This window comes from Coturnix japonica, chromosome 2 (genome assembly GCF_001577835.2).
Source record: "Coturnix japonica isolate 7356 chromosome 2, Coturnix japonica 2.1, whole genome shotgun sequence".
NCBI lineage: Eukaryota > Metazoa > Chordata > Aves > Galliformes > Phasianidae > Coturnix > Coturnix japonica.
The window spans coordinates 31,067,415-31,094,503 of NC_029517.1; the positions used below are offsets into that span (position 1 = coordinate 31,067,415).

Here is a 27,089-nt window from a genome sequence, read left to right on the forward strand (position 1 = left end):
CGAGCAGAATCAGCCTTCCATTGGCAGCCTTTCCTGAGGCTCGGTGGCTAAACCAATGGGAGAGGTTCTGAGCTCCCGGAAGCGCAGCACAGTCCGCACAATAGAGCCGGCGCCGTCAGCAGGGCCGCCATCCTATTGGCTGCGGGAGGCCACCTGCTTCGGCCGTGCTGCGCCCGCTCCCTCCTCCTTTCTCGTGCTCGTCGAGCGGAGTTGCAATTCTCGGAACGTTTTACGCAACCGTAGCGCTGCGGGGCGGTTCTTTGGGTGCGCCCTGCGCTAGAAGCGTAGCGGCGGGGGCCGTGCCGCGCAGGGCGGGCGGTGCCCCGCTATGGCCCTGGGTGCCGGCAGGAGCGGCGGGCGGCAGCGCCCAACGGCGTGAGCGAGCTGGGGGCCGGCCGTGCTGCATGGGGGCGGGAGCCGGGCGCCATGGAAGGGGTGCTGTACAAGTGGACCAACTACCTGAGCGGTGAGTCGCTGCCCCTCCGGTCTGATGGGGAGGCAGCCGTGTCAGCCGTGCCTCCCTATACCCGGGCGCTGGATCCTGGGTAGGGGGAGCGAGGCGGGTCGGCTGTGTTGGGGTATTGCTGCCGCTCTGCCCCTTCACGCCTTATGGGCTCTGAGCGTGGGTTTGTTCGTTATTAAACGCCCTTATGTTGTGGGATTTGTGCAGCGGGAACAGCCGTTCTCGGCTTTCCGTGCGGGTTGCGGTGTTATTAGGCATTACCCCGTCGTTTGTAAGAAATCCTATATCTTTGTTATGACCTACATGTTGATAGCGAGAATGTTTCAATTAGGAAATGAACTGGGTTTACCATGGGCAAAGGTTGGAATGCTCAGATTGCCAACTGAAACACGGATTAACTTGCCTTTCTGCTCAAACAAGTTACTTCGTTTCATAATAAACACATTTGTTTGCTTTATTGGAGATTAGGATAACGTGAGTTAGTGTTGATTGATTTCTGCTTGGAGATAGGTTTTCTTCTGGTGTTAAACCTCAATCCCTGTTGTGATTTATACACATAGGTTCTCCAAGCTTCCTCTGAGTGTTTGGGCCTTAGAATTTAGAGTTGTTTTATCTCCCACTACAGTGGTCACCAAACAGTGATTTCTCAATGTCATTGTTACTATTTTGTTTTTAAGGTCACGTATATTCTCACACTTACACAGGTGTAGGGATTGGGAGGGACCTCCAGAGACCATCTGGTCCAACTCCTCTGCTAAAGCACATTCCTTAGAGTAGCTTTGGATCAGATGCTCTTTTCTGTGATCCTTAAGATTAAACCTTAAGAGATTAAACCTTAGGAGAATGGGGCCCTTTGCATGAATGGTTGCTAAAGTGTTAAGTGCGGTAGAACTTTTTCACTTGACAGATATGTGATGTCTCAGCAAACTTCCTATTACAAAACCTTAAACACTGGATATCTTAAATCTTGAAGGCACGTAAGTTAGGCAGCTTCAGCCAAGTCTGCCATCAAAGCATGCAATTTGATCTTCAAAATTCCTACATTTTATCCTTTGCCAAAACTCTATCTCAGTTAGTGTTGCTTGGTGAAAGTTTGAGGCTTATTGTAGCCAGCAGTCTGAGTGCTAAGAGCATCGCCCTGTACCTTCCCTATGCCTCTTTGGTCCTCCAGCTTAGAGCTGTCTGGCATGGACAGTGTCAAAGGAGACTTCTGGCTGCGAAGCTGTAATGTGTAATGTGTCCCAAACAAGGGGGGGATGCTGATTGCAGAACAGAGAAAAGTAGAGAGCAGAGATGGATTGCACACTCAGGCTCTTCACTTCTGCTTAGAAGCTGCCTCCCACGTGATGCTTCTGCTGAAGTCAAGCTGCAAGTCACACTTCTTGTTAATCATGCTGATTAATACAATAAATTTCTTTACTCTTTGGAGATTGCCTTGTAAAAATAAGCTGGGATTTTGATTTCTCACAAGGTTTATAGAGCGAGCAAGCTGCTGTTATCCAAAGGGAAATAGGGTGGAGTCAAGGAATACCTTCCTTCAATTATGTGTGTATCAGCTTAGCACTTAGATTGATTTTTCTACTGAAATTCAATTAAGTTCAGATCTTCATCATAAGGCACGATTTACCTGGGTTAACTGGCCCCAGGCAGGACTGAGGCTGACTCTGGAAGGGATGGGATGTATCAGGTCTTGGCTTGTGGATCAAAGGCAGCTTAGTCATTAGAAAGGAAACTGCTGACTGCCTCCACTGATTTGCCTAGCATTCTTTATATTGCCTAGCATTCTTTATATGCTCAGGGAGGCGGCTTTGATTGATTTTACTTTCTGTAACCTTTTCCTGGTGTTTAAACATTCCCTTTGCTGAGTAACTCTAACCCTGCCTAATTCATCTTCCTTGAGGCACCCTCACATTCGTGCCACTGTCGGTGATGCTGCATCGCACCACATACCACAGCTGGCTCCTCTCATCCGCCTTTATGGTTTTTTTCACTGTAATCGTATTATTACGCTCCGAATTCTTTGCAGTTTGTTCCAAGATGCACAGAGCCAGCACCAAGCAGTGCATTTTAGGCTTCATGTAAAGCTTGAAGTTACTTTTGTCTCTAATGATTCAGACTTCCCTAAGCAACTTGAGGGGAAGCTTTGAAACTTAAATGAATGCCCTTTCAAATGTATAAAGCTATGGATGTGTATATCTGTGGATCTTTGGATGGCACTGCTTAGAGTGAGTCTTTGATTTGTATATTTAAGAAATCTAGTCTTTCAGAACGGGGCATACACACACGTCTATTCAATACAAAGCTATGAAAAATGAAGTTCTCTGTATCTAGAGATGGAGGAAGTAATTGAAAACTGCACATTAAGTAAACATTTGGTTCCCAAAAGCTTTTGTTTATCATTTTTTCCCCCTCTTTTTGGCTCTGGTTATAGTCCAGCTTCTGACTGCATGAAATGAGAAGGGCGACTGACCGTGGCTGCTGTCAGGCTGGGTGTTAGTCCTTTCATTTTGTGTAGCTGTTTGTGTGATTTGACCTTTCCCATCCATTCCCTGCAAGGACACCTCCCTCACTGCCCTGCTTTTCTTCATGCAGCAATCTTGCTTCTGTGATACCTTTAAAGAAACGAGCGCCGTGCTTTGCAGCAGAGAGGCTGCAGGAAAGGTGTCTCCTCTGTAGGTGAGGGGAGCTGCAGAGCAGCGCAGCACTTCCCACCAGGTATGCTGCAGTACCGGTGCCTCTTCATTCTGCCCTTCTGCACGGGAATAATAAGTGATCACAGGAGCACAAGCAGGAGGTGGGGCAGAATGATGGTAGAGATTGTCTTGTGTGTTTTGGTTAAGTCATCGCGTTGACTGCGGTTAGCAGGTTAACCACAGCACAGGTCACAGGCAGAAGCTGGGGAAGTGCAAACAGAGGAGGGGAATCCCTCGGAGCTTTTGATATGTGAATGTTTTGTTGCTTAGGATGACTTAAATTAGTGCAGATTAGTGAGCAGATTTGCTGCGCTTTTGCCTCCATCACTCTCAGCAATCAGTTCCATCTCTGCCCTTTGTCCTTTCAACGGCCCTTTTAAAAATGCCTGGTTGCTGGGATGATACTCTCCATTCCTCTCAAGGGTAGCTAGGTGTGGCTGTAGAGCTCATTTGCAGGTATGCAGGTAGTTGCTCTGTGCAGGCAGGTTGCTTTTCTGGTGCTGTGAGTATTGTGCTAACAGTTATGTTTGGAATGGGGCTGGATTTTGTGGGACTTCTAGGAGAAAAAGCATTTGGGAGAAGGTTGCTGTGGAAGCCTTGGAAGGCTGTATGGAGAGGCAGCAGTTCTGGTGCACGTTACTTCTGTCAGGATAACCCATTACCTGTGTTGCTTCTTCAGGGGAAAAGGGAAACTTTCAAGCTTTGTCTATGCAAAATACTCCTATTCTAAATGCTGTTCCTGAGTGATAGCATTAAATATGTGGACATGAGAACTGAATGTCGTCTTCTAAGAGGTAAAAGAAATCAATTCTTGGTTGGAAGGGACCTCTAGAGATCATCGAGTCCAACCCCCCTGCCAAAGCAGGCTCCCTACACCACATCACACAGGAAGGCGTCCAGGCGGATCTTGAATATCTCCAGAGAAGGAGACTCCACCACCTCCCTGGGCAGCCTGTTCCAGTGCTCCGTCACCCTCACTGTAAAGAAGTTCTTCCGCACATTTGTGCGGAACTTCCTATTCTATAGTTTCATCCCATTACCCCTAGTCCTGTCCCCATGCACTACTGAAAAGAGACCAGCCTCACCACTATGGCTCCCACACCTCAGGTACTTATAAACTTGGATCAAGTCCCCTCTCAGCCTTCTTTTCTCAAGGCTAAACAGACCCAGTTCCCTAAGTCTCTCCTCATAGGGGAGATGCTCCAGACCCTTCACCATCTCAATGGCCCTCCACTGGACTCTTTCCAAGAGATCCCTGTCTTTTTTGTACTGGGGAGCCCAGAACTGGACACATGACAGACCTTATTTTCTTCATCATGGGAGGGCAGGCATTTTGTAAGTAACAGTTACATGATAAGAAGATGGTATATTCTGGGCAATAGGTGCTACCTGAACAATGAGTTCGGGTCTAAGAAATCCAAGGATTATTTATTGTGTATGTTTTTCTAAAGACTTATGTTGAAGCTCATGAAATTAGTAAGCGTAAAGATTAGAAGATTCTCCTGGGATGCAAGTAGTAATAAAAGCCTGTGTGTCTTGCCTTTGTGCCTTTCAGAAATGCAACTGGAATTGGCATCTCTTAATTGCAGCTTGTTTTCCAGGTCATCAGTTTGACTTCCTGACTATGTAATTCTCCCATCTGGTTTGGCTTTGTGGATATCTGACATGATCTACGTGTCTTCAAATGTGGGTTAGTTTGTTTTTTGTTTCTCCAGGCTCGGCTCTTTGGAACCAGAGCTTTCTGGAGTCTGAATTGTGTAACATTAAAGTTTGAATTCTGCCCAAATATCAGCTGTGTTATCAAGAAATGTCAAGTTTACTCAGCAATAGCCTCATCCAGACTTCCTGAAGTGTAGTGATGGAAGTTCTCTCAGACCAGGGAAACTGCTTGAATGTTTGTTTCTGTAGTGAACAATATTGGGTCTTCCAATTGCAGGTACTAACTTCAAGTTTCACAAAGTGTGGCTTGTATTTGGACCGTAACCAGCATGTGTTGGGTGTTTATTTTTAACAACCCTGTGCCTCTAAGACGAGCTGTGGAAGCAGGAGCTACGTTTGTGTCCTGCCTGTACCCCAGCAATGTGAATGGGCTCAGTAAATTCTATGTTGTGTTAGTGCTCTCACCAGAGGTTTGGCTTTAGCTTTCTATCTCACATGAAGCCTGTGTTCCAGCAATTGCAGTATCCCTGCTTGAGTTTATGGGTAGAGAATAAAACCGAATAAAGCCAACATTTATGCTCATGGAAATATCTTTCTGCTGCTTTTTCTTTGTCATTTTCTTTCTCTGCCCTTTGCTTGTCTGTGAATGCAAAGCGCCTGTAGTTGAAGATTGTATCCCCATTGCACCGTCCGGGATTTGTCAGACACGTGCTATTTTTAGCTGGTTGTTTAGGATAACCTTCCGGTGGCATTGAGAACCAGGTGGTTACAGCATCTTCTGACAGAATCCTGCTGTGATTGGGGTTTTTTTATTGTTTACTTTTACCAAAGTGCATTTTTATTACATTAGTGATTGTGCTCAGAAAATAGATGCTGCTCAAGTGAACAGTTGTCCTACCTTTGTACTTTTAATGCCTTCTTAATAGAGTCAGCTTCTGCAAAGCAAGACAGATAATTGCTAATACTGCAGATGAACCCCAAACAAACAACCCTCAACAAAATATATTGACTCATGACATTTTTAACCCACATCTGAAGTGATGGGGCAGGGTGCTTGGTGTGTTGGCTAATTGATAGCTATGCCTTCGATTGATGAGATGCAATTTAGCAGAGCATCAGCTGCATGAGCAAAGCTGAAATAGTCTGTGTGCACCAGCAGGATCTCCTGAATTAGAGGCTTGTATTGACTGTGACACTGTGTTATTTAAGGGATTGGATCTGTGCCATCAAGTGTCTGAAGCAATGAACTGCTTCTCTCTGCTGAACAGTCACCTCCTTTTTTTTTCTGTGAGCTCTTCCATACAAATAATGATTTCAGGATGCTTTATTTTGGTGATGAGACAAATAAAACCCAAACTTGTTGTTTTCTTTTTTAATTATTTTTTCTTTTTCTCGATGTTTCAATCTTTGTAATTTTTACCATTCAAGCAAAATAAAGAACCTTTGAGAATGCTTTGGCATTTACAACGCTTTATATTCTTCTAGAAAAGAGTGGAGGAGCTTTAGAAGACGATGAAGAAGGCTTTATGTTACATTTTTTTCCCATTTCCCCTAAGGTTTGGTAATGTATAGACCAGGCTGTCCTTCCTGCTGTGCCAATGCTTATACGCAAAACAAAACCTATCTCCTACTATTTGCCCGGGGCTCTGGGGCTTTCTAAGGGTGAACCATGCTTGGCTACAGCATTGGCTTAAAGCCATCTGGATAAGAGCAATCACTCAGAATCACAGAATTGTAGGGGTTGGAAGGGACCTCTAGAGATCATCGAGTCCAACCCCCCTGCCAAAGCAGGCTCCCTACACCACGTCACACAGGTAGGCGTCCAGGCGGGTCTTGAATATCTCCAGAGAAGGAGACTCCACCACCTCCCTGGGCAGCCTGTTCCAGTGCTCCGTCAGCCTCACCGTAAAGAGGTTCTTGCACACATTTGTGTGGAACTTCCTATGCTGTAGTTTCATCCCATTACCCCTAGTCCTGTCCCCACATGCTACTGAAAAGAGACCAGCCTCACCACTATGGCTCCCACACCTCAGGTATTTATAAACCTGGATCAAGACCCCTCTCAGCCTTCTTTTCTCAAGGCTAAACAGACCCAGTTCCCTAAGTAGCTCACTCCTCCTAGGAGATGTGCTCAGACTCTTGTGTGCTGGGTGCATGGTGGCTGTGTTTTTTCCAGTTACATTGCTGACCCAGTGTGGAACATGGGTATTTCAGCTCTGGCCCTGGGCAGAGCAGCTTGTTGCAGCTCAGGCTTGAAAGCTGATTTGCTCCAGTGACGTTGCTCTCTTACTTATTCTTAGGTTAATGAGCTTTTAGTTTTTAATTAGAAATAAATGATGGCTACTTTGTCTTGTTTGTTTATATATTTTCATGCTGGAGTAGTGCTTCCAAAAGAGGAAAACAGAAGGGATAGTTTAGTTCTGAAGTTGGGAAGCAGGGTGGGCAAAAGCAATGCACAAAACTATTTGTTTTAGTCTAGCCTGGTGTTTTCATTGTTCTCTTGGAATGGATCCAGAAGTGCAAGTTATTAATTACAGGCTGCTTTTTATAGGGGACAGCGTGGGAGTTTCATGAGCTATTGAGAAAAGCTTTGTTGAAAGACAGCTTTCAGAAATCAGTGTATCCCCCTCTTTTTCTTGGTTTAAGATCTTGCCCTTTGCCTCTGAAGGTAGTTGGACTGGGCCTTTCTGAAGGGCCTTTCTGAAGGGAAAATACAGAAGACAAGACAGCTGTGGTAGCTTCTGGAGAGCATGAAGGGGTGGATTGAGGAACTGTGGGTGGAACTGAGAGATGGTGGACTGACAAGGTGCTTTGAGGAGAGAAAGAGTCCGTGATACCATGCTAGTATAACTACTGAAAATGGCATCTCAGGAACATACCTCCGGAGTGTAGGTGACAGCCTTCAAGTCCATCTGCCTGCAGGAAGGATGTGTAATTGCTGGCAAGCAGTGGTTGTAGAGTACAGCATCCAGACCTGTCACAACGTTACCTGTTCAAACAATTTATTTTTCCTGGGGGAACCAAGAATCTCTGGGGCCTAATTTGCAGCAAGTTGTGAATTAGAGAGGTGGTGTAGCTGCAGGAGGTGCAGTAACTGAGAAATGCCATTTTGTCTTTTAGGCTGGCAGCCTCGTTGGTTTCTTCTCTGTGGTGGTATCTTGTCCTACTATGATTCTCAGGAAGATGCCTGGAAGGGTTGCAAAGGAAGCATCCAAATGGCTGTGTGTGAAATTCAAGGTAAGTCAGATGCAATGATGCAGTTGCACAGGGTGTGGCTAATAAGCATATATTGCATTTGAGGTAAGATTTCGGGTCGTGAGAGCTATTTGTGCTCTTATCTTGATGTTACGTTTTTCTAGTAACTCAGGAACTTGATTCATATACAAGTTTTTATTCTGTAGTATTTTGAAAATGTTAGAAGAGCTGCAAGTTTCTTATACAGTGTATACTCTACATGGAGGTGTGTCACTGTTCTTTCATGAGCCATGGTGGAGGAACACCAAGTTCAAGTGACTCCTCCTGTGCACACAGTGCTAAAACTAGAAATACGGGTAAAGAACTTTGATACTGCTCACTCAAATGGGTTTGCTGTCCATGGGAGGAGCGGCTCATAAATGCTACTGTACTGATTGCAAAGCTGTCTTTCGTTGCCTTTTGTCCCACAGCTGAACACATGTCCTGTCTATTCCCTTGCTCAGAAGAGAAGTAATAAAATGACCGTGGGGGAGTTTTGAGGCTATAGATTCCTACTCTCCCATCAGGGTTTAACCTGCCACCTAGCATATCCTTTGGGATATTCAGTTGGGCTGGGAAGGGTGTAGGAGCTGGCCTGAAATCTGTGTTGCTTTTAGTTCATCCTGCAGATAACACACGAATGGACCTGATCATCCCAGGGGAGCAACATTTCTATATGAAAGCGAGAAATGCAGTTGAGAGGCAAAAGTGGCTGGTTGCACTAGGAACTGCGAAAGCCTGTCTGACAGACAGCAGGACTCAAAAGGAAAAAGGCAAGAAATCCCTTCTGCTGTCACATTTGCTGTTTATTTCCCTGTCCCTAGTAGATGAAACACAAAGATGACAAAATCAGTACTTGATCACCGTGTCCAAACTGGGCTTCAGGCCTCTGGTGCTGATAAACACCGAGATGTGGTAGCTCTAGATAGCGATGTCAGGCATTAGCTCTCACTGCAGGGATTTGAATACTTCTCCTTAAAACATTCTGTGTATAAGTATTTTGAAAACTGTGCTGATGGCTTCTGCGAATACAAGATGTGTACACAAAATGCCATTAATACAAGACAAAATGTCTTTATTTAGGGGTGATTGGGCACTGGAACAGGTGGCACAGAGAGGTTGTGGAGTACACTGTTGGCAGTATTCAATACCTGTCTGGGCTTGACTCTGAGCAACCTGCTCTAGCTGTCCCTGCTTTAAACAGAGGAGTCAGACTAGCTGATCTCTTCTAACCTCAACTGTTCTATGACTCAAAAACAGACATTAAGTTTTGTACTTGAAAGCAGATGTCTTTTCTCTCCAGTGTTTTCTGCTTAGAAGGTAGAATCCCAGTCCTTTAACTCACAGTGTAATTGTTTGCTATTTAGTGAAAATGAACAAACAAAAATACAGTATCTAGGGATTTAGTCTTATTTATAAGGTCCGATGAGGTTAAATATTGTCTACTTGTTTTGTTTTTTTCCTGTGCTGTAAGCCTAGGATCATGCTGATCCTGCCTATGGCATCAAATAGTGAAACATATTTACCAGTCACAAGTGTAATCTTTGGCCAACCCAGCTCATCTTTTTGAATTTATAGAAAATGTTTTGAAACACGGTAGTATTCATTGAATTAGATTGGATTATAATGTCTCAGCAGCTTTACAAAATCACATACTGCAAGATGGATACACTGAGTTCAATATTACATTTTTTATTATTATTTTTTTTTTCATTTTTAGAGTTCACTGAAAACACAGAAGCCTTGAAGACTAAAATGTCTGAACTTAGACTGTACTGTAACCTTCTTGTTCAACAAGTGCATAAAACTAAGGAAGCCAGCATTTCTGCTGGATCAGAACCAGAGGTACAGCTCTATTTTTGGTGTAGACCTCTTCTATAATGAATTAAGTTTTCTGAACTCTTCTGGTTAGCCAGTGTGGTATTTGTTCACACTTACTGTTGCACTGTCTTTCTGTTGAGGACCTGTGGGCATACCCACAGAACAGTTCTTGTTTAAATGAAGTAATACTGTGTTGTTGTTGACAATGTGTTACTTCATTCTGTGTGTTTTTGAATTGCAGTAATTTATTTATTTTTTTGCTTGTGGGATTTTTGAAGTTACTGTTATCTTGAGATTATTCTCTCATTTCTTCACTTTCATTTCCCTTGTCAGTGATAATACTGGAGTATTGCTATTGAATACATCAAGGCTTACATTTAATGTGGTTTTTAACATCACAGATGTGTAACATAAAAGGCATAGATGTTAAAATACAAGTCTACTCTGCTTGTTGAAGAGAGAAACTGACAAAAGAGGCAATGCTATAAAGGGGCATGGGCTCAGTAATATGGGATGCCGGTTCTCTCAGCAGCAGATGCTTTGCCAAACAGCAATCATGACTGTAGCAGTTATGGGCTTTGTAAACGTTAGCTGATTCAAGCTGACCTTCTGCGGTGTGTTTGTGTGTTCCAATTGGTCCGTTCCTACAGAGTGGGATTGATGTGGGAGCTCTGTTGAAATCAACCTGTGACACCTTCCTGAAGACTCTTGAAGAATGTATGCAAATTGCAAATACTGCCTTTACTTCAGAGTTACTACATCAGACCCCTCCTGGGTCCCCACATTTAGCAGTTCTCAGAACAAACAAGGTAAGGACCAGTATCCTTTTCTATCAGTTTTGGTGTGGGAGGTGCCATTTCTTAAAGTAACATTTCTGGAAGCAGGCAATTAGTTAATTTTTATTTTTGTGGCCAATCTCTTAACTTTTAATGATAGGTGAAAGCTATCAACCATTAACTTTCAGGGCCTGATCCAGCTGCAGACAGAGATGTTTAAAATACATTGTGGGAGCTCACAGCAATTAATACTCCTGAGTTACTGCAGCATTGCACCTGTCTTAACATGCCAACAGGGGCTGATGAGCTTATCTTTTTAATGACCATCTTGAATCCATAACTACAAATGTAAAATTGCCATTTGCATCTCTGGCAAACAGCAGGTTAAGGTGCATGTAGGGTAGATTCTTCACTGCATCTGGGAAGTGAGTTCACTTTGCTGTATCTGGTGCCTGGCTTTGTGTTATCCAAGTTTTTCAGGTATTTTTTTAAATAAAGAAAATGCCATTGCAAGGAGAACACTTTGCCCTAGTTCTGTACATGTGCTGTATATTGTCTCACTCACATGGTATTTGCTAGATAGCTAGATGCTGGAAGAAGCAATCTTTTTTCTTTTGTGTTTTTTTTTTATTTCCAGTATAATAATGTTGTCATATTTTTCATATTTCTCTATATGTTGCTTTTGGGCCTATGCCCACCTTTTCTGCTAGCTGCAGTTTGCATTTGTTAAAATGCAAAGTCCTGAAACACAGTACAGTCTTGTTATTATAAAGAGGATCTCCCCACTTACTTGCTCTTGTCTTACAGATAAAACACTCAGTCTTGTCCAGTCACACCTCAACAGAAAGGTATAGTAAATCTTTACTATAAATCTTTATCTAAACTGTTTCTGACAGTGTCTGTTTTTTCCATGTTTTTATTCTGATATTACCAGTAGTGAGTACAGGTAGAATTATATTGCTCTAAGTCATATACTTGGAAACAGGTGAAACAAAAAGGAGTTAGCTCATCCCACTTCATGTCTTTTCTTCCTCAGCATTTTCCCTTTTATTTTTCTCCTCCCCAGCCATCTGTGCGGCTTCCTGGCCAGTCAGCAGCCATCTCTTTCTACCTCAGTACCCTTCCCTACGTCTTAGGTTCCACTCCATAAGCTCATAAAAGTATTGATGGAGGGCAAGCTATATTATTTATGGCAAGAAATATTATGAAATGGCAAGAACTGTCTTTATATGTTACATTTATGGTATTCAAGAGTACTAACACAGGGATGGTTTTTGGTTACAATACCTGCCCGTGATTTCCATTTTTTGTAATCATTTTTTTGATTGCATAAAGTTCATTGCCAGTACATTTGGTATTCTGAAAACTGACATTGTTAATATGCATCAGACTTGGTGTGGTTAGGTGGCCTGATTCCTTCTATTGTTGTAGAGAAGTTATTTTTCTCAGAGCAGTCTGTGACAGCATGTAATTTCTAGCCACTGTTTTTCCTGTATTGTTATTTGTGTGTTTTTATAGGAAGAAGTACTGTTTCATACTAAACATTATCCCTTCACTTTCTTCAGACAGATGGAATTGAACCCTTGTGAAAATGGCTCTGTAAAAGCAGAAAATAACCAGCTGGAGCAAACCCTTATAAAAAGTCTAGCATGCTTAAACTTGGAAACAAATGAGGCGAGCAGTGATGTTTCTGTTGAGGATCACATCAAAGAAGATTCGGCAGGTAAGTATGTGTACCATCTTTTATCCATCATTGTCAGTTCTTTCAGTATGAGTGGAGGGTGGTGTAGGCTGCCTGTGAAGGTGCTGCTGATGTTTTGCTTCCTGGGAGAGGGAATGTCAGTGTATTATAGTCTGATATTTGCCCGTTGTCAAGTCTTCTCAGTGTAGTTCTTTCCCTCGTTGATAGTTATCTCAGGATGGAATGGGGAAGAAATAAAAAGTTCTTTTTTGGGGCAGGTGCAGGCTCCTCAAGATGCTGTTTGACATGAGCACTGATATGTTCTGGGAGAGCATGGGCTCTTCTTGATCTGTGGACAAATATTTAATTCCCTGAGGCTCTCTGCTGGGAAAACCAGTACCTCTGCTAGTATATAGGGTTGCAATGTCAGAAAGGAGCATAGAAGTTTTAGGTGCCTATGTCAGAGTGGTTGACCTTGTAGTTGTTAAAGATTGCACTGACAAATATTTATGGAAAACAAAACATTTTTTCCTTCCAACAGAGTATATTAGAAAGCACCTACACTTCCTAGTCTGATAAGAGGTGTCAGCCCCCAGTATTTTTCCCAGCTGCCTTGAAATCAAGCCTATGAAAATCTTCTCTTTGATTTCCCTTTACATTTGAAGTACTATAACCTTTCTGCACCTCAGAGCTGTTGCTCTTTTGTCTCCTACGGCTTACTAATTGAATTAGATAATTTCAAAAGACCCTGGTCCTAATGCATGGCACTCCTGCGGAGTCACTGTGGACATGAGCTGTTTCTTTACTCTCTGTCTCCTGTGTCTTTTTGCAGGACAGATCAGTGACATCCTTCAAACTCTAGTTCCTTACCAGAGTTTATATGCTTGGAAATGAGGCAGGGATATAGTAATGGCTGAAGTCTTTTTTTCTTTTTCCCTTGGGGATCATGGGTGAAGTCTCTTAGCTGCTGCTGTTATCAGATGTGAATGGTTCTTTTCACCCAGCACACATTCCAAGCTTATTTAGTGGTTCTGCAAATCACTGGGATTGCTGCAAACTTGCTTTCAGGCTATCTTCCGAGGAAGAGAGTTGGTACAGCTGAATCTCTTCTGCCAGAAGCTCAATTTCACTTCAGGTCTATAAATCTTCACTGGCAATGAAAAGTATTCCTTTCCTGGAAAGACAAGTTCCCTGAGAAATTTGATGGTGTGGCAGTAGGATGTGCTTTGGCACATGGCCTGTACACTGCGGGTACTATGAATGTACATTTTTGCCTCTCAAATTATTATCAGCAGTTTTCAATGAGGTCAGGAGATCTTGCCATGCATGGATGTGACCTTTCTTGGATATATAATACTTATCTAAGTTTGGCTTTGTAAGTGCTATTGTAGTCCTCCATATGAAGCAGATGCACTTGTCCCTAAAGGAGATTTAAAATAAACAATGCTGGGGAAAAAGATAACACAGTCTTTTTCTGGGAAACTTCAAGGATACTATTTCAAATCACAAGAATGTAGCAACCTTTAATATCGTAGCACTACCCACCTAAACAGGCATTTTACTTACCAAGAAAAGCAAACAAGTCAGTTTCTGAAAATGGGCAGTGCTGCTTATCAATACTGGGGAATCTATAGCTGGGTGACAACTATTTTCCTTCAAACAGATGAGTCTGTACTGAACTGTGTATAACGGTTTTTTCAAAGTTCTTCTCTACTTAAGGTTATCTTTACTGAGGATGCATGAGTTAGCTGAGGTTGCAGCCTGGTGCTTGGTTTGGCTGATTAAAAATAGTGGAGAGGGGACTGGTCTAAGTGTTGTCTTAGCTGAAAGCAGTGGAAGTGTGGTATCATAGTGCTGGCAGGGAAAACACATGATCAGATGTCTTATTGCCTTCCTTCAAATAGAACGCTTCATGAGGAACGGTAACAATAGCATAGGAATGTGGCTGTTTTCTTTCTCTATTTACATTGTTCTTTTGTTTCCTTTTGAATTTAAGGCATAATGGAAGATGGAGAGAACAAGCTGCAAGCTGTAGAAAGCCTCAATGCCCACAATTTTCTGCAGTCAGAAACAAGTTCTTTAAGTGGATTGACTCTGTGTGAGGAAGATGAAAATGGGTTTCCTACTTTCTTCAGTGTCATGAGCAATAGGTAGTACACGTTGCAGATTTAAATCACGAGGATGATAAAACTTTCTGAGCCTTTAACTGACTCATTTTCAAGTCTGTTCTTTATTTGCTGAAGTAATGTGTAACAAGAATGCGTACAGCACAGAAATGGATGAGGATGCCCTATGTAAAATCAGTTGTACAGAGTGGAGTGAGAGGGCTTTTCCCTTGTTTGTAACCACATGCTTCACATGCCACCAGATGTGTATTTTCTGCAGTCATTAAATGATTAAAACAAAAGCCATGTTGGTGGTTTCATATGTATAAACTTTAATTCTGTTCAAATTAAGTAAGCGTGGAACAGTTCTGGTTTTTAGTTGTTACAGAAAAGACACTGTTAAAGTAACAGTCTTTCTTGCTTGTCTCGGACACCAGGTTCAGTGATATTGAACTTCAGGAGGAAGAGGGCATACCAACAGAAGAGTTTCTGGAATCGTGTTATGCAATTGTACCTGTTCTGGGTAAGCAGCTTTTTGTCATGCTGTGGTGCATCTGAGTCCTTTTATCTGCCACCAGCTGGGAGAAAAGATGGATCAGCTGTTTTGGCAAATTTTTTACTTCTCTGAATTAATGTAATAGAAGCGGTTCCCTCCAGCAGAATTAATGTGACCAGTACTAGGAGGTGTTTCTCATTCTTGCTCTTTATAGAGGATCCTCTCTCATTTAGACAGGACTCATGTATAAGCTGTCTGGAGATCTATGGCTGTGTCTGGAACAGTAATTTTTTTTCCCCTCGAAAGAACAGCATGTAATTCCTTATACATCCAGTACAGCTGTCTACACACTATCAGCTGTACTATCTATTGTCACTCTTTGATTCTCCCCCCATGCCCCAAATAATTTCTGTTTCCAGCTGGTGCAGTCCTTCACCTCCTTTGCCCCTGAATCTAACAGTGGGTATAAAGTCCTTGCAAGCGTGCATCCTGAAGACTTAGCATTTGAAAGTATGTGTATTTTAACACTTGTACCAGCCAATACAGATCTGTTCTCCACCAAAGAAAGACTTCATTTCATGTTGTTCTTCTAGTTTCACCTACTTTTTAGAGGGATTGTTAAGATAGTAGATAAAATTGTTACTAGGATGTGAGGACTGAAAAACGTAATAATTTTAAAGTATATACCCTTTCTTTTTCTCTAGACAAGCTGGGACCAACTGTTTTTGCTCCTGTTAAAATGGATTTTGTAGGTAACATCAAGGTAACTGTTGATTCTTAACATTGCCTTTTTAAACAAAATATCTGCCTTAGCTGCCAGACCCCAAGAATTTCTGTCATAGTAGTCAATTCTGGAAGGCTTTATAGCATTTGATAGTTTTGCTATGTGCCAGATCAGGATGCTGAAATGTTCCTAAGCCTGTCTTTACAGTACATGTGTTTAGTAAATCCAACAGTTGTGCTGATATATAACTGGCTGCTGAGTAAAATGTCTGTTACATACTCTACGTGACTTTGATTCTGGGCTGAAAAGATCATAAGTCATAATGTAGCGATATCAATACTAACTTTAGACTGCTGCTCAAACAGGAAAGAAACACCTTTCCTCAGCCAAGAAGGAGCAAATTAGCTCATTAAGAACCAGTTTCTCAGCAACTGCAAATTGGGAACTAATCCTTCAGCTTAGATTCTCCTGAAAGTTCTTCCAGCTCTAAGTCTGAAAAGGTTTGCTACTTGAGATGAGATGTATTCAAAGTGAGGTTCTTCATAGCTTTTTTTTTTTCCCAAGGATGAGGGGAAAAAGAAAAAAAGCAAAACATATCTCCTGAGTGTATGATAACAAACACTGGAAGAATGCAGTTAAAAAATAAATAAAAATGCAGAACCTTGACCGAGCCATTTGCTTTTGTTTGCATTCTGTGGTGGGCTCACAGTGGGAGCCAAGTCCTGGTGCAGGTAGAACCAGGCAGTGCTGTGGTGCAAGGCTGATCCAGCCCCTCTTGATTAGCCAGGTGTATATGGGGCTGTGTGCAGCCTTGGGGAAAGTGTGACATAAGCCTGCCAGCTACCCAACCACAGGATCACAGAATCACCAAGGTTTGACCTCTAAGATCATCCAGTCCAACCTCCCACCTATCACCAGTATTTCAAACCAAACCATGCCCCTCAATACAACATCTAACTGACACATAATGAGCCTAAGAGGATGGAACTGATTGTAGAGAGGGTATCTGTAATATCACTTTGCAGGAAAGAATTATGATAAATAAGTGGAATGCGTGGGACAGGGTGCTGTTTGATCTTAAAAACATAAAGCTTTGCCTCTTGTTTTATTTTTTCCTCCAGAAAATAAACCAGAAATTTATAACCAACAAAGAAGAGTTTGATACCCTGCAGAAGATAGTGCTCCATGAAGTCAGTACAGGTGTAGCACAAGTTAGAAACTCTGCTACAGAGGCACTTCTATGGCTGAAAAGGTAACAGCTTTATATCTATTTCAGCTCTAAACAATCAAAGTGCAACAAAGGGTCAGCACAAGCTTATGAATATGGAGCAAACTATTTACTTTCACAGGCTCCAAATAAGTTGACTAGGCTCAAGATTAATGTATTATCTATAGTTGTGTCACAGCAACTATATCAAAAGACCTGAAAAAGTAATCACAGATGGCCTTTTTTTCTATAGGAAACAAACCAACAGAACAAGTTTCAGTGAAGACTGCTCCTGCTGGGACAGAACATCAGGCAGATCATTTCAGTCTTCAGCACAAATGTTTTAGCAGTGTTTTTTTCCTTAAGCTGGAAGTGAGGCTGGAGGACATGGCTACATTTCTTTGTTCAGATTGAAAATGGTTCTGTAATTCTGAGTTTTATAAGCAGTGAGTGTTGAACTGGCTCCAGAATATCCCTCTGATGTGCTTAAATGAGCAGTTGACTATGCACTGACATTACGAAACCTACAGAACTTTACTGCAAACTGGGTACCTACTTTGTTCTAAATATGATTTCTCTTTGTTTTGTTGTCTCATTCTGGCAGAGGCTTAAAGTTCTTGAAAGGGTTTTTGACAGAAGTGAAGAATGGAGAAAAGAATATCCAAACAGCTCTGAGTAAGTAACAGTTGCTTTATTCTTCACATTCTTCTGAATTTACATACTTAGCTGTTTTCCTTCTTGTTTTGAATATGTTTTCTTTTCTTCAGTGATTAATAATGTAAATAACCTCCAAGACACAGCTTTTTCTGGTAATTTCTATTTTTCAAAAGTGACAATCATCGAGCAGATTCCTAAATAACTGGTCGGTCTTGATTCAGTGCCAGATAAATATTTGCTTAATGGGAATACGGCTGGCAAGGGGTACAGACATATCTTAGGAGAAAAGTGCTTTGTCTCAACCCATTTTCTCCACTGGAATACAGTGAGAGCATTCCCACATTCACAGTTGCTGTTCTGTTTCTTCAGTTCCTTGAGAAGTTGGCCTCCATTTTTGTTGCTAAGGAAGAGAGTAGACTTGTCAATGCTATTTACTACACAGTACTTATTTCCCCCTTTCTTCTTTGCTCTTACTGCTGTATACCTTCCACATACATTGTCTCTTACTGTAAAGATAAAAAGGATATATCCGCCAGTCATTAGACTGGTAGATGATGAGTATTTCATATTGCAGGCTTTTACTGACTTCATATGCTCTTCAAGAATGACTGTCTGCAGTTCTCTGAGCAAATATCCAAATGCAGCAAAAGAGATTATTTTGATGCAGCTCAGAGAGTCCATAACACGATACCAGATACTTAAAGTGAAAGCCAAGGATATTGAAGAATGGCAGTAACAAACTGGGAAAATAAGGCTCAAAGGTGTTCATTCGGTATATAGAATGTTTTCTATATGAAAGTGGAGCTATCTAGGAACATAAGGATCTTCATCCAAGGCTACACTTGGGGGGCACTCACAAGAGGGGCACAGAGTTGCAAATGTAAAGAGAAGGTTCTCATTCAATATCTGAGTTAGCTGCCTAGACTGAAGCTGGCTAAACATCTGCCTATGGAATAATTTCACCCCATGTAACATTTTCTCAGACTTACACTGAACTAAGAGCTAGATCGTAGAGGAAAAGTTAGTTGTGAAGCACAGCTAATCAAATAATTACCTTTGTCTTCCTGTCTGCTAGAATGCTTACTTGCCATGGATGACTTACAGGAGACTGACAGCAGAGCTGAGACCCCAGTGCAGAATCCTTTTTTTCCTTCCTTTCAGTCGTAACTTTAATGCTTAAAGCAATCATTTGCATAAAGTAGCAATAATATATCCTTGACTATTTTTCCCTAAGCTGTAATATCCCTTGGTGATACAAAGCTAAATGCCATACATGTATCTCTTTTTTTTTCTTTACTTTAAGACAATGCTTATGGAAAGACATTACGGCAGCACCATGGTTGGGTTGTCCGTGGCGTCTTTGCGGTAAGTGCTTTTCTTAGCTACTGTTAAATGTGGGGATCTTGTTATTGAGAGCCTCTGTTGTTTTTAATTAACGTGGTATTAAAAATAGAAACATTAAAATAAGTAGGTTATTTTGTCAAATCTTATCCTCATAGTGGAGACTGTAGCTATCATGGTATTTAGCATTGAGCTTTCGGGGTGGAACTTGATTTCTGGACCTGAAATGGATTATTTTTGCATGCATATTGTTTTAATTGTTTGTTTTGCACTTCAGTCTTGCAGGCCTGTTAAAATAAGTGAACTTTTGAGATTGCTTACTTGAGGATTTATCTTTCTTCGTGTATGAGCATTCAAGAAGGGCTGATGTAGATTGTGACAGGAGTCAAATATATTGGCTCCAGTAGTTTATTTTTTGTCCAGTCTGCCGTCTCCCCCTTGTGTCTTTCCATGGGAATTACTACTGAGATTGTAATAAAAAGGAATGCCTCAGTCTACTGATCACAGCTGAGATTGGGAGAAGCAGGAATACTGGGGAGAGTTTTCTAATAAGCATTTTGAGAGTGAGGGTTCAGTGCTGAAGTGTGTGATTCTGGGTTGGGAGCTTCCCTAACAATCTGGACTTACTTGGATTTTCAGTTTAATTAAACTTCTGTTGTTTGTTCTTTGCTATCACAAAATAGGATAAACTGACACTTCCTAAAAATCAGGCACTTCTGAGGATGTCTTACACTAAGGATCTACACAGAGATAATAAACAGTTTAGTTTCCTTATCAGTTAATAGACTTAACATATCCATGTACTTGTCAATGTATTAAATTTAGGCTATTTGAGTGTCTTAGAATTTTTTCACAGCTTCACTTGGGTTTATTTTCCTGTTCTGTTCTAAAAGCTTTGTTTCCTTCCCCAGTTAGCTTTAAGGGCAGCTCCGACGTATGAAGACTTCGTAGCAGCTCTGTCTGTTGAAGACTGTGATCCTCAGGAGGAAACATTTTATAAAGCAATGCAGAGGGACCTTAATGTTTACTTACCAGCCATGGAAAAGCAGCTAAATATCTTGGACACTCTCTATGAAGTACATGGTTTGGAGTCGGATGAGGTGGTATGACTACAGTAAGACAGCGTCTTAAAACTTCAGGGACTGTGTCTGTTAACAAAGATTTTTTGGAACATCATTTCTGTTCGCTGTAGCTTTTCAGGTGGGAGAGGTGTGAGTGTTTGGGGGGAAGGGTATGTATGGTTTTTATTTCTTGTGCTTGTTTTGTGTTTAAATGCAGAGGTACCGTTTCGTTTTTGGGTTATAACTATGTCTGTGATGAATGTTTTGGACTGTTTCTCACTTGCCTCACTCCCTGTTCCCTTCACCCTGTAAAAGTAACAGAGCAGAATGTGCCCTTTGCTTCCACGCTTTGTGTGGGAGCTGCACATGCAGCAGAGCAAGCACTGCTGGCTTGGACTATCCCATGCCCTGTGCTGCCCACTCTAACGAGAGTTACTGTTACCTTGGTAGCAGGAGAGAAGTGTGGTTAAATGCCATCTTAACAGGTATGCAGTCAGTTTTTACCTTAATTTGGGTTGAAGCTTTTGTTTGTTTGTTTGTTTGTTTCTTTTTTGGTTAGTGCAGCATCTCTACAAATGTTAGAGATCTTCACCATGAGCACATGTAGCTGGTGATCTGAGCTTCCATAGGGAACCAGCCTTGGAAACTAGCTGTTGTGTTCTGTCCCGGCTACCTGTTTGTACCACATTTTCCCTTCTGGCTCCTGACAGTGAGCCATATCTAAAGGAAAATTCCCCTAGTGCCCTTCACAGCAAGAAGATGTTCCTGCCCATATTGCTTGAGATGAGCCTGCTGCAACATATATTGTGGTGCAGGAAGGAAAAGCGTGTGCATGACAAGAGGATGGAAGGCTGTGAGCATGGAATGCCATTCTGTCTGCACTGGTACCACCGTTGTTCCCTCTGCCTCATGTTGTCCCATTGCTGGGGCAGGTGACCCAGAATCTCAGCTGGCACAGAGCTACAGAGCCCAGACAGTTTAAACAGCATTTTACACATGTAACTGAAAATACATCCAACATCCTGGTTTACTAAAGTGTTTTTCTTTCTGTACTTTGGGTTTAGGATTTTTTTGAAATTAAATTCACACAAAAATGTATTTGTTTTTAAATTGAATACAGGTAGCAGTTGAAAAAGCAGGTTTTACTGAAGTCCTTAGGTTGCTATTATAGGCCAAGACTTCATGAAAATGGGCATGAAGTAGCAAAGCTTAGAGAGAGCTAGAATTTGTCACTGAGTTGTTGCTCATTATGCCATTTGCAGACCTTAAAATCTACAATTATGCAGAATTGGCTAGGAATGAAGAACGTACAATTTGCTCTTTCCCTCCTTTACTGATACAGATAAAAATGTGCTCCTAATAGCACTGTTGCTATTAGAAGTGATAAAGAAGTCCTTTTAGATAGTTTGTTATACATAAATGGGCATATGATGACATACATAAAAGGACAAAATTCCTGCTAATGTTGAAGATGAGAACACTGTGAGTTACTTACTACCAATTCACGTCATAAGTGGATTTCTCAGTAGTGACACAGGGCTTTGGATGGCTTTGTCCAAAGAGCTGAGTCTAACTCGTGAGGAAAGAAGGCTAATGCTAATGAGGTCCTTAAACTTAGTAAATCCTCATAAATACGGGAGAAGTTTTGTTGCCACCATACTCACAGAATAAATACTGGCTTTTGCTAAGCTGAAAAGCACATTCTGACTAAAATGAATGTACTGCAGGCCTGCTGCATCATTCTGAGAAAGCAGCCTCTCTGCATACATAATACTTGATCTTTTCTCAGGAGCCTAGCATTACAGGCTTGAAGAAAAGCATATGATGAGTGAAGAGAACACTTGGTGCGTAAAGCAAGATACTAGAACTGTAATTGGGCATTTTAGTATGACTTTCTTGTTTCCGTTGTCTTTTCTGAATTGTGCCTATCTATAGTCCGTACGTGTACCAGGATAGAATCAGAAGGATATGGGGTTTTATAGTTCTTGGAGTTTTCTTATTTTAATTAGTATATATTTATTTGAATATGAAGTCAAAACTTTTGACCAAAGCTCCATTCAATTATTTCTCTACTTGCAGTGTTAAAAATGAAGCGGGGAGCCTCTGAGATATGACTATCTGCTTCTTTGAAGTACGAATGCAAAAAAAACCCCATACCTACAGCAGAACAACCAGCTCTCCACCCCCTGTGGTTTCCTCGGCCTTTTCAGCTATTATGTGGGAAACTTTTCTGTAATAGGTCTTAGTGCCGTGATAAGGTAATAGAGACCGCATTGCCACAGAGTAGTGGAGTGTGTGGGGAGAGCAGGAAGAGATTGGTCTTCTCTAAAAATTAATAGTGAAATCACGATGAAAATTTACTTCCTTTTTTTTTCTGTAAGCTTTTTCAGTACCAGGAAAACAGATGTAGCACTTAAAGGCATTGGGCGTTTTTTGCTTTTGTTTCATTTGTTCTGCTTGGTTTCTTTCAACTAGTGAGAGAACCACTGGCTTGTTAGTAGCGTGCCAAGCACAGTATTTGATACAAGAAATAAAGGAGGTTTATTTCTTAAGCAAGGAACTAAACAGCTTCATTTGGCCACTAGTTTCAGCAATTACTAACATCTACAGTTCTTATTTCTTCTAACAAATAGGAAGTAATTTGCAGTGCAAGTTCTGTAATTAGCACGGCATCCGCCCTCAGAGCAGGCTTGGGAACATTGTGTGAAGATGGTGGCTTCAGGAGATGCTGGTGGCCATGTTGTTTAACAGAGAACGTGTAGAGATGGAACTGAGCAAGGTCACCTTGCTTTCAAAACCTGTGCTGCTTCGTGCGCTGTTCTTGCAGGATGTTGAGCACTTTTAAGACTTAAGAATCCTATCTTTCAAACCACCACTGAGAAATGCTGCAGCATGTTACAAAACTGAACTCCAAGTTATACCTCTAAGGATGCAATAGACCACATTTGTTACGCATAAACAAATACACAGCTAGATAATTAATTTCTTATTTGGCAAGCATAGAAGAGGGTTCTAATTTTTAGAAACTGTACAGGACAAGCAACTAACTTTGGCTCTCAAATTTAGAATTGGAGAAGAGGTAGGTGGTGTTTTGTTTATTTGGCTCGTTGATTAGTGGTGGTGGGTTGGGTTTCTTTCTCTTTGTTTAGTGGCTGACATTTATAAACAACTGACCTGTATACAGATAGCAGTCTATGTGACTCTCAGATAACAGCACCCTTGCTCTGTATACTCTACACGAACTGCTTTAATTTCTTAAACTGCACTGGTCTGAAGTTTTGGTGTCCCTTTCCTTTAGAAGTGCTTTCAGCTGTTTTCTTCAGTGTCCAACAGTTGCATATTCTCAGGGATATTACTTAGCCATGGCAAAATAAGAGTAATCACAGCCTTACCCTAGGAGAGTCAGGCTGCTTTTTAAGAAATAAGTACAGCTGGGTATAGAACTCTGATACAGCTCGTGACATGGACAAAGTCTGTCCAGCTCACATCCTTGCTGAGACATGGTAAGTCCCAAAGCAACCTGAAAAATAGTGCAATCTAGTGCTGAATAATGGCTGTCAGCATATTTCAGTAGAGATTATCCACACATCTTTGTAATACAGCGCTGTTGGCATTAGAGCAGAGCTCCTACATGGTTTCAGTTGAGTTCTGCTTAGCAATGGGAGGCTTTTATTTATTGTTATTTATTATGTATTTCTTTTTAAAACAAACTGTGTTTTGGAGCCCCCTGTGCTATTTTAAGACGCCGCACTCAGTTGCATACTGAAGTTCTCTGATGTTACAATTGTAGAGTATGAACTGCATACTCAAGAGCTTTAGCACTGAGGTCTCATTTTGTCCTGATACTGTTGTAATATGGGTCTCCCTTCAACAAATGCACTAAGGACTGTATACCTTTGCTGACAAGCTTTTTGTAAAGCATCATCAGGATTAGGTTGCAGTTGTTTGCTTTAAAAATGTTTCATAGATTGAACATTGTCACTTGCTCGGCTGTCCATATAGAAGTATGCCCAAAATGTGCTCCGGTTGTTTTTTGATGCCCTTTGGCAAAGGGATGCGGACCACTGTAGAGAATGGTACTGTCTGTGTGCTTACACTGGAGCCTTTCACCATCTCTTTTTATCATTGTTTCAGTTTTTGTGAAGAGCTTTAAAGACCCCTAAATTTTAGATACAAAAAACATCCTTAGCGCACTCCTGCCTTATCTTTCCTCTTCCCCGCTTGTTTCCCACCCCTTCCTTTCCTACCATTTGCCGGTTTCTTTGCTGTCAGAGCTGTTGCTGTCCAGCCAAAGCATCTCCTTAGCAGTGTGAAGTAAGAAGTTTTATAAGTCATTAAATGGGAAACTTTGAAAAGCAGATCTGAATTGTGTGGCAAGGACAGAGCTGGATGGAGAATGTGTTGCTTTTCTTTGAAGCTTTGCCCTGGTTTGAGATGCTTTGCCAGGACAACCATGCCAATTTCACTGATGAAATTTAAATCAGAACATTTCACAGTTGGCAGCTCTACCTCTTATGAGTAAAAGCACAGGGTTTTGTATTTTTAATGGGCTTATTTCTCTTCTTTGCATGCATAACAAAGCAGAGAAGGGGGAGAGCTCATAACTGAATTCCTACCTTTTTGCTGGCTTCAGCAAGAAGCCCCTTAGTGAGCAAACCCTGCGCAGTTTGATGCTCTACATCACCCATGTGCAATGGGGACACCGGAGCACGCTCTCTGCCTCTGAGCAAACCCACTCAGGAGCTCATCCCACTCAGTTCACAGAAGGATTTAAGGACTTGCTTTGAAGTCTGAGCACAGGCATATGTTTCACTGACAGATTTCTTACATTGGCGTGGATTTCTTCAAAATGTGGCCTTTAGTTGGCATCTGTTAATATCCCTTTCTCGGTGTAGCATTCCATGTGCGAGCACCCCGAATACTCTGGATGTGCTAAAGACTTCTTTTAAAACTTTGTATTGAGCAGGAATCAGGATATGGAAACAAGGAAGTTTCATGTTTGCTTACTTTATTGTGCATTGCAGCATTTAGGGGTCTCAACATTTGTTCTTCGATTCCTTCATTTAAAGCCACCTTGAAAGCTGGTGATTTTTGTCTACTTGAAACAAAGCAAGCAAATTGCATTCCAGAATATGGTGTCTGAGCCATTTCTGTCTTCTTGCATTTTTCAATCCAGTTTTGGGCATTCGTCTTATTAATGTCGAGCTGAGCTTACAGTGAGCCTTACTGAGATGTCAGATGAAGAGAAGGTATATTGCCTCACACTTTAAATTTAATTCTAAGGGCTTGCTCATGCCCCAGCAATCACCTCCACCAGTGTAAGCATTGCACAGATTTTGCTGTCATAAGCAGCTCAATCTTGAAATACTTTGGATTTTCCAATCTGCATCATCTCTCACGTGATACAGCATCTGTTTGTTTGGGTTTTTTTTGAGTAGTGTTAAGACCTTTACCCGACTTTTTTATTATTTCATTGTAATAAACTTATTTTAAATAAGCTTGTTTTAAAATCTTACTTCTTCCTTGCATGGATTTGGGTTTTTTATTACAACAGAGGGCCTAAAGTGCTCTTCAGGACTGCATTTGTTCTAGGTACTGTGTGAACAGTCAAACAGTATGTTTCTGGTTCATAGAAACTGCCTGTGTGTATCTTTGTATGAAGAATGTTAACACACATGGAGCCTGTTTTGATTACAAGAATAAAAGCTGTATTGGCCATATAGTTGTGGGTCCTTGGCTAATGTAAATCACTGAAGGCTGTGCTTACAAAAACCAGCCTGGCACCATCAGTGGATTTGAGTGTAACAATTGCAGGTAACAATGACCTTCTGCCTGGACTTGAATCTGTTCTTAGGAGCATCTCAAGGTTTTCAGATATCTGGGGTCATCTTGAGATGAGATGAAGACAAGTGCCCTTTATGTATTGTGGATGTAACTGTTGTTTTTTCATTCCCTTTTCTCTCTCCGTATAAACAGAGTGAGGAAGCAAGAGCAGAACTATCGCATATCTGTCACATCTGATTGTCTTTCCATAGCCCTGTCTCTCCAGCAGCAGTGCACGCATGAGCTCTAATGGAAATGTTGTGTGCAAAGCTCCCAGGCAAGCATTTCTCCGCAGTAACTTCTTTTGGTTAAACTAAGCGAGTCTGTTGCTGCTGGAGGGTCCCATATGAACTGCAGAAAGAGCTCAGCTAAAGCTTTGACAGAATTTGTGATGTTCATGAATAAAGGTCATAGACTTTGACAGGAGGCCTGTTAAATTCCTGTCCCTACAGGAATCCAGATCTGTGGCTCCAAATAAGTGGTGGTGTGCTGAATGCATTGGTCTTGTAGGAACACACAGTTGCTACTGCTTAAATAGAAAGTGTAAGGAGGACACATTCAAGATTCAGCAGTGACCAGAAGATAGTGGAATAGTCTTCTACCATATAGAAAAATACTATAAAACAACTGGAATTTGAAGAAAGAAAAGCAATGCAAGCCCTCAGCACCAATGGTTTGACCAGAGTAAAACCTTTCCCAAGTTGTTTTCTTTTAGAAACCCTGCTGCAGTAAGGCAGCATGGGACTGACATGCAGGGGGTTGGAACTGAACGGGCTTTAATATCCCTTCCTACCCAAGCTATTCTATGGCAGTGCAGGTTCAACCCCTGACTTTGCACATTAGGGAAAAAGGCTTTTCCAAGTTTCAATGCATTCTTGCATTCCCCTAACCTTCTCCTTTTTCCAGCCCATATTTGGTTTCAAGATTTGGTAAAATTCTTCCAATGATCTTTTGCTATTTAACCACCGCTAGAACAAGGGTGACCATTGATGCCAGTGCTTTGCCTGCAGCAGGAGGAGCTGAAACTGGTGATCCTTGCATCCTTGCAGAGCCAAAAGTCAAGAAGACATGAACTCAAGGAGTCATGGCCTGATTCCCTGCCAAGTCCAAAGTAGACCCTGTTGCTGTCCCACAGTATGTAAGCATGGACTTCACTGCTTCCCAAAAGATGAACTTGTGTATGGCCTGTGCAGGTTCCTGCAGCTACACCAAAAGGAGACCCACTCATTGTTTTCTCAAATCTAAACAGGTCTGAGACTTAAAAACACATTTTGCATTGATTAGTCTCTGTACTGAGGTTCCTGCTCCAGTGATGGCTTTCTGCCAAAATAATTTCCAATTAATTTAG

General features: G+C 41.6%; 1 protein-coding gene across 6 annotated transcripts; it reads left to right on the forward strand.

The window, feature by feature from the left end:
* The first annotated feature begins 203 nt into the window (after positions 1–203).
* Positions 204–25,640, forward strand: PLEKHA8 (pleckstrin homology domain containing A8). 6 transcript variants are annotated; one of them, XM_015853712.2, is made up of 14 exons: positions 208–466; positions 7,936–8,052; positions 8,667–8,822; positions 9,770–9,894; positions 10,521–10,679; positions 11,454–11,494; positions 12,212–12,369; positions 14,324–14,477; positions 14,870–14,955; positions 15,633–15,691; positions 16,774–16,904; positions 17,464–17,534; positions 18,820–18,881; positions 19,773–19,885. In XM_015853712.2, exons 1-14 carry the CDS (start codon positions 427–429, stop codon positions 19,776–19,778), a joined length of 1,365 nt encoding a protein of 454 aa, XP_015709198.1. In that variant the 5' UTR covers positions 208–426; the 3' UTR covers positions 19,779–19,885. The 6 variants fall into 6 exon arrangements, with proteins under 6 accessions (XP_015709197.1, XP_015709198.1, XP_015709196.1 ...); XM_015853708.2 differs by having other exon boundaries at positions 212–466; positions 19,769–25,640; XM_015853709.1 differs by lacking the exon at positions 208–466 and adding an exon at positions 4,758–4,846 and having other exon boundaries at positions 19,769–25,640.
* The last annotated feature ends 1,449 nt before the right edge of the window (positions 25,641–27,089 follow it).

Bases quoted from the DNA above. Each gene is read 5' to 3' on its own strand.
- PLEKHA8 (XM_015853708.2), top strand. From the start codon at position 427: ATGGAAGGGGTGCTGTACAAGTGGACCAACTACCTGAGCG. The intron at 11,495-12,211 runs GTATAGTAAATC...CACTTTCTTCAG, and splicing joins AGTCACACCTCAACAGAAAG to ACAGATGGAATTGAACCCTT. The intron at 12,370-14,323 runs GTAAGTATGTGT...TTTGAATTTAAG, and splicing joins CATCAAAGAAGATTCGGCAG to GCATAATGGAAGATGGAGAG.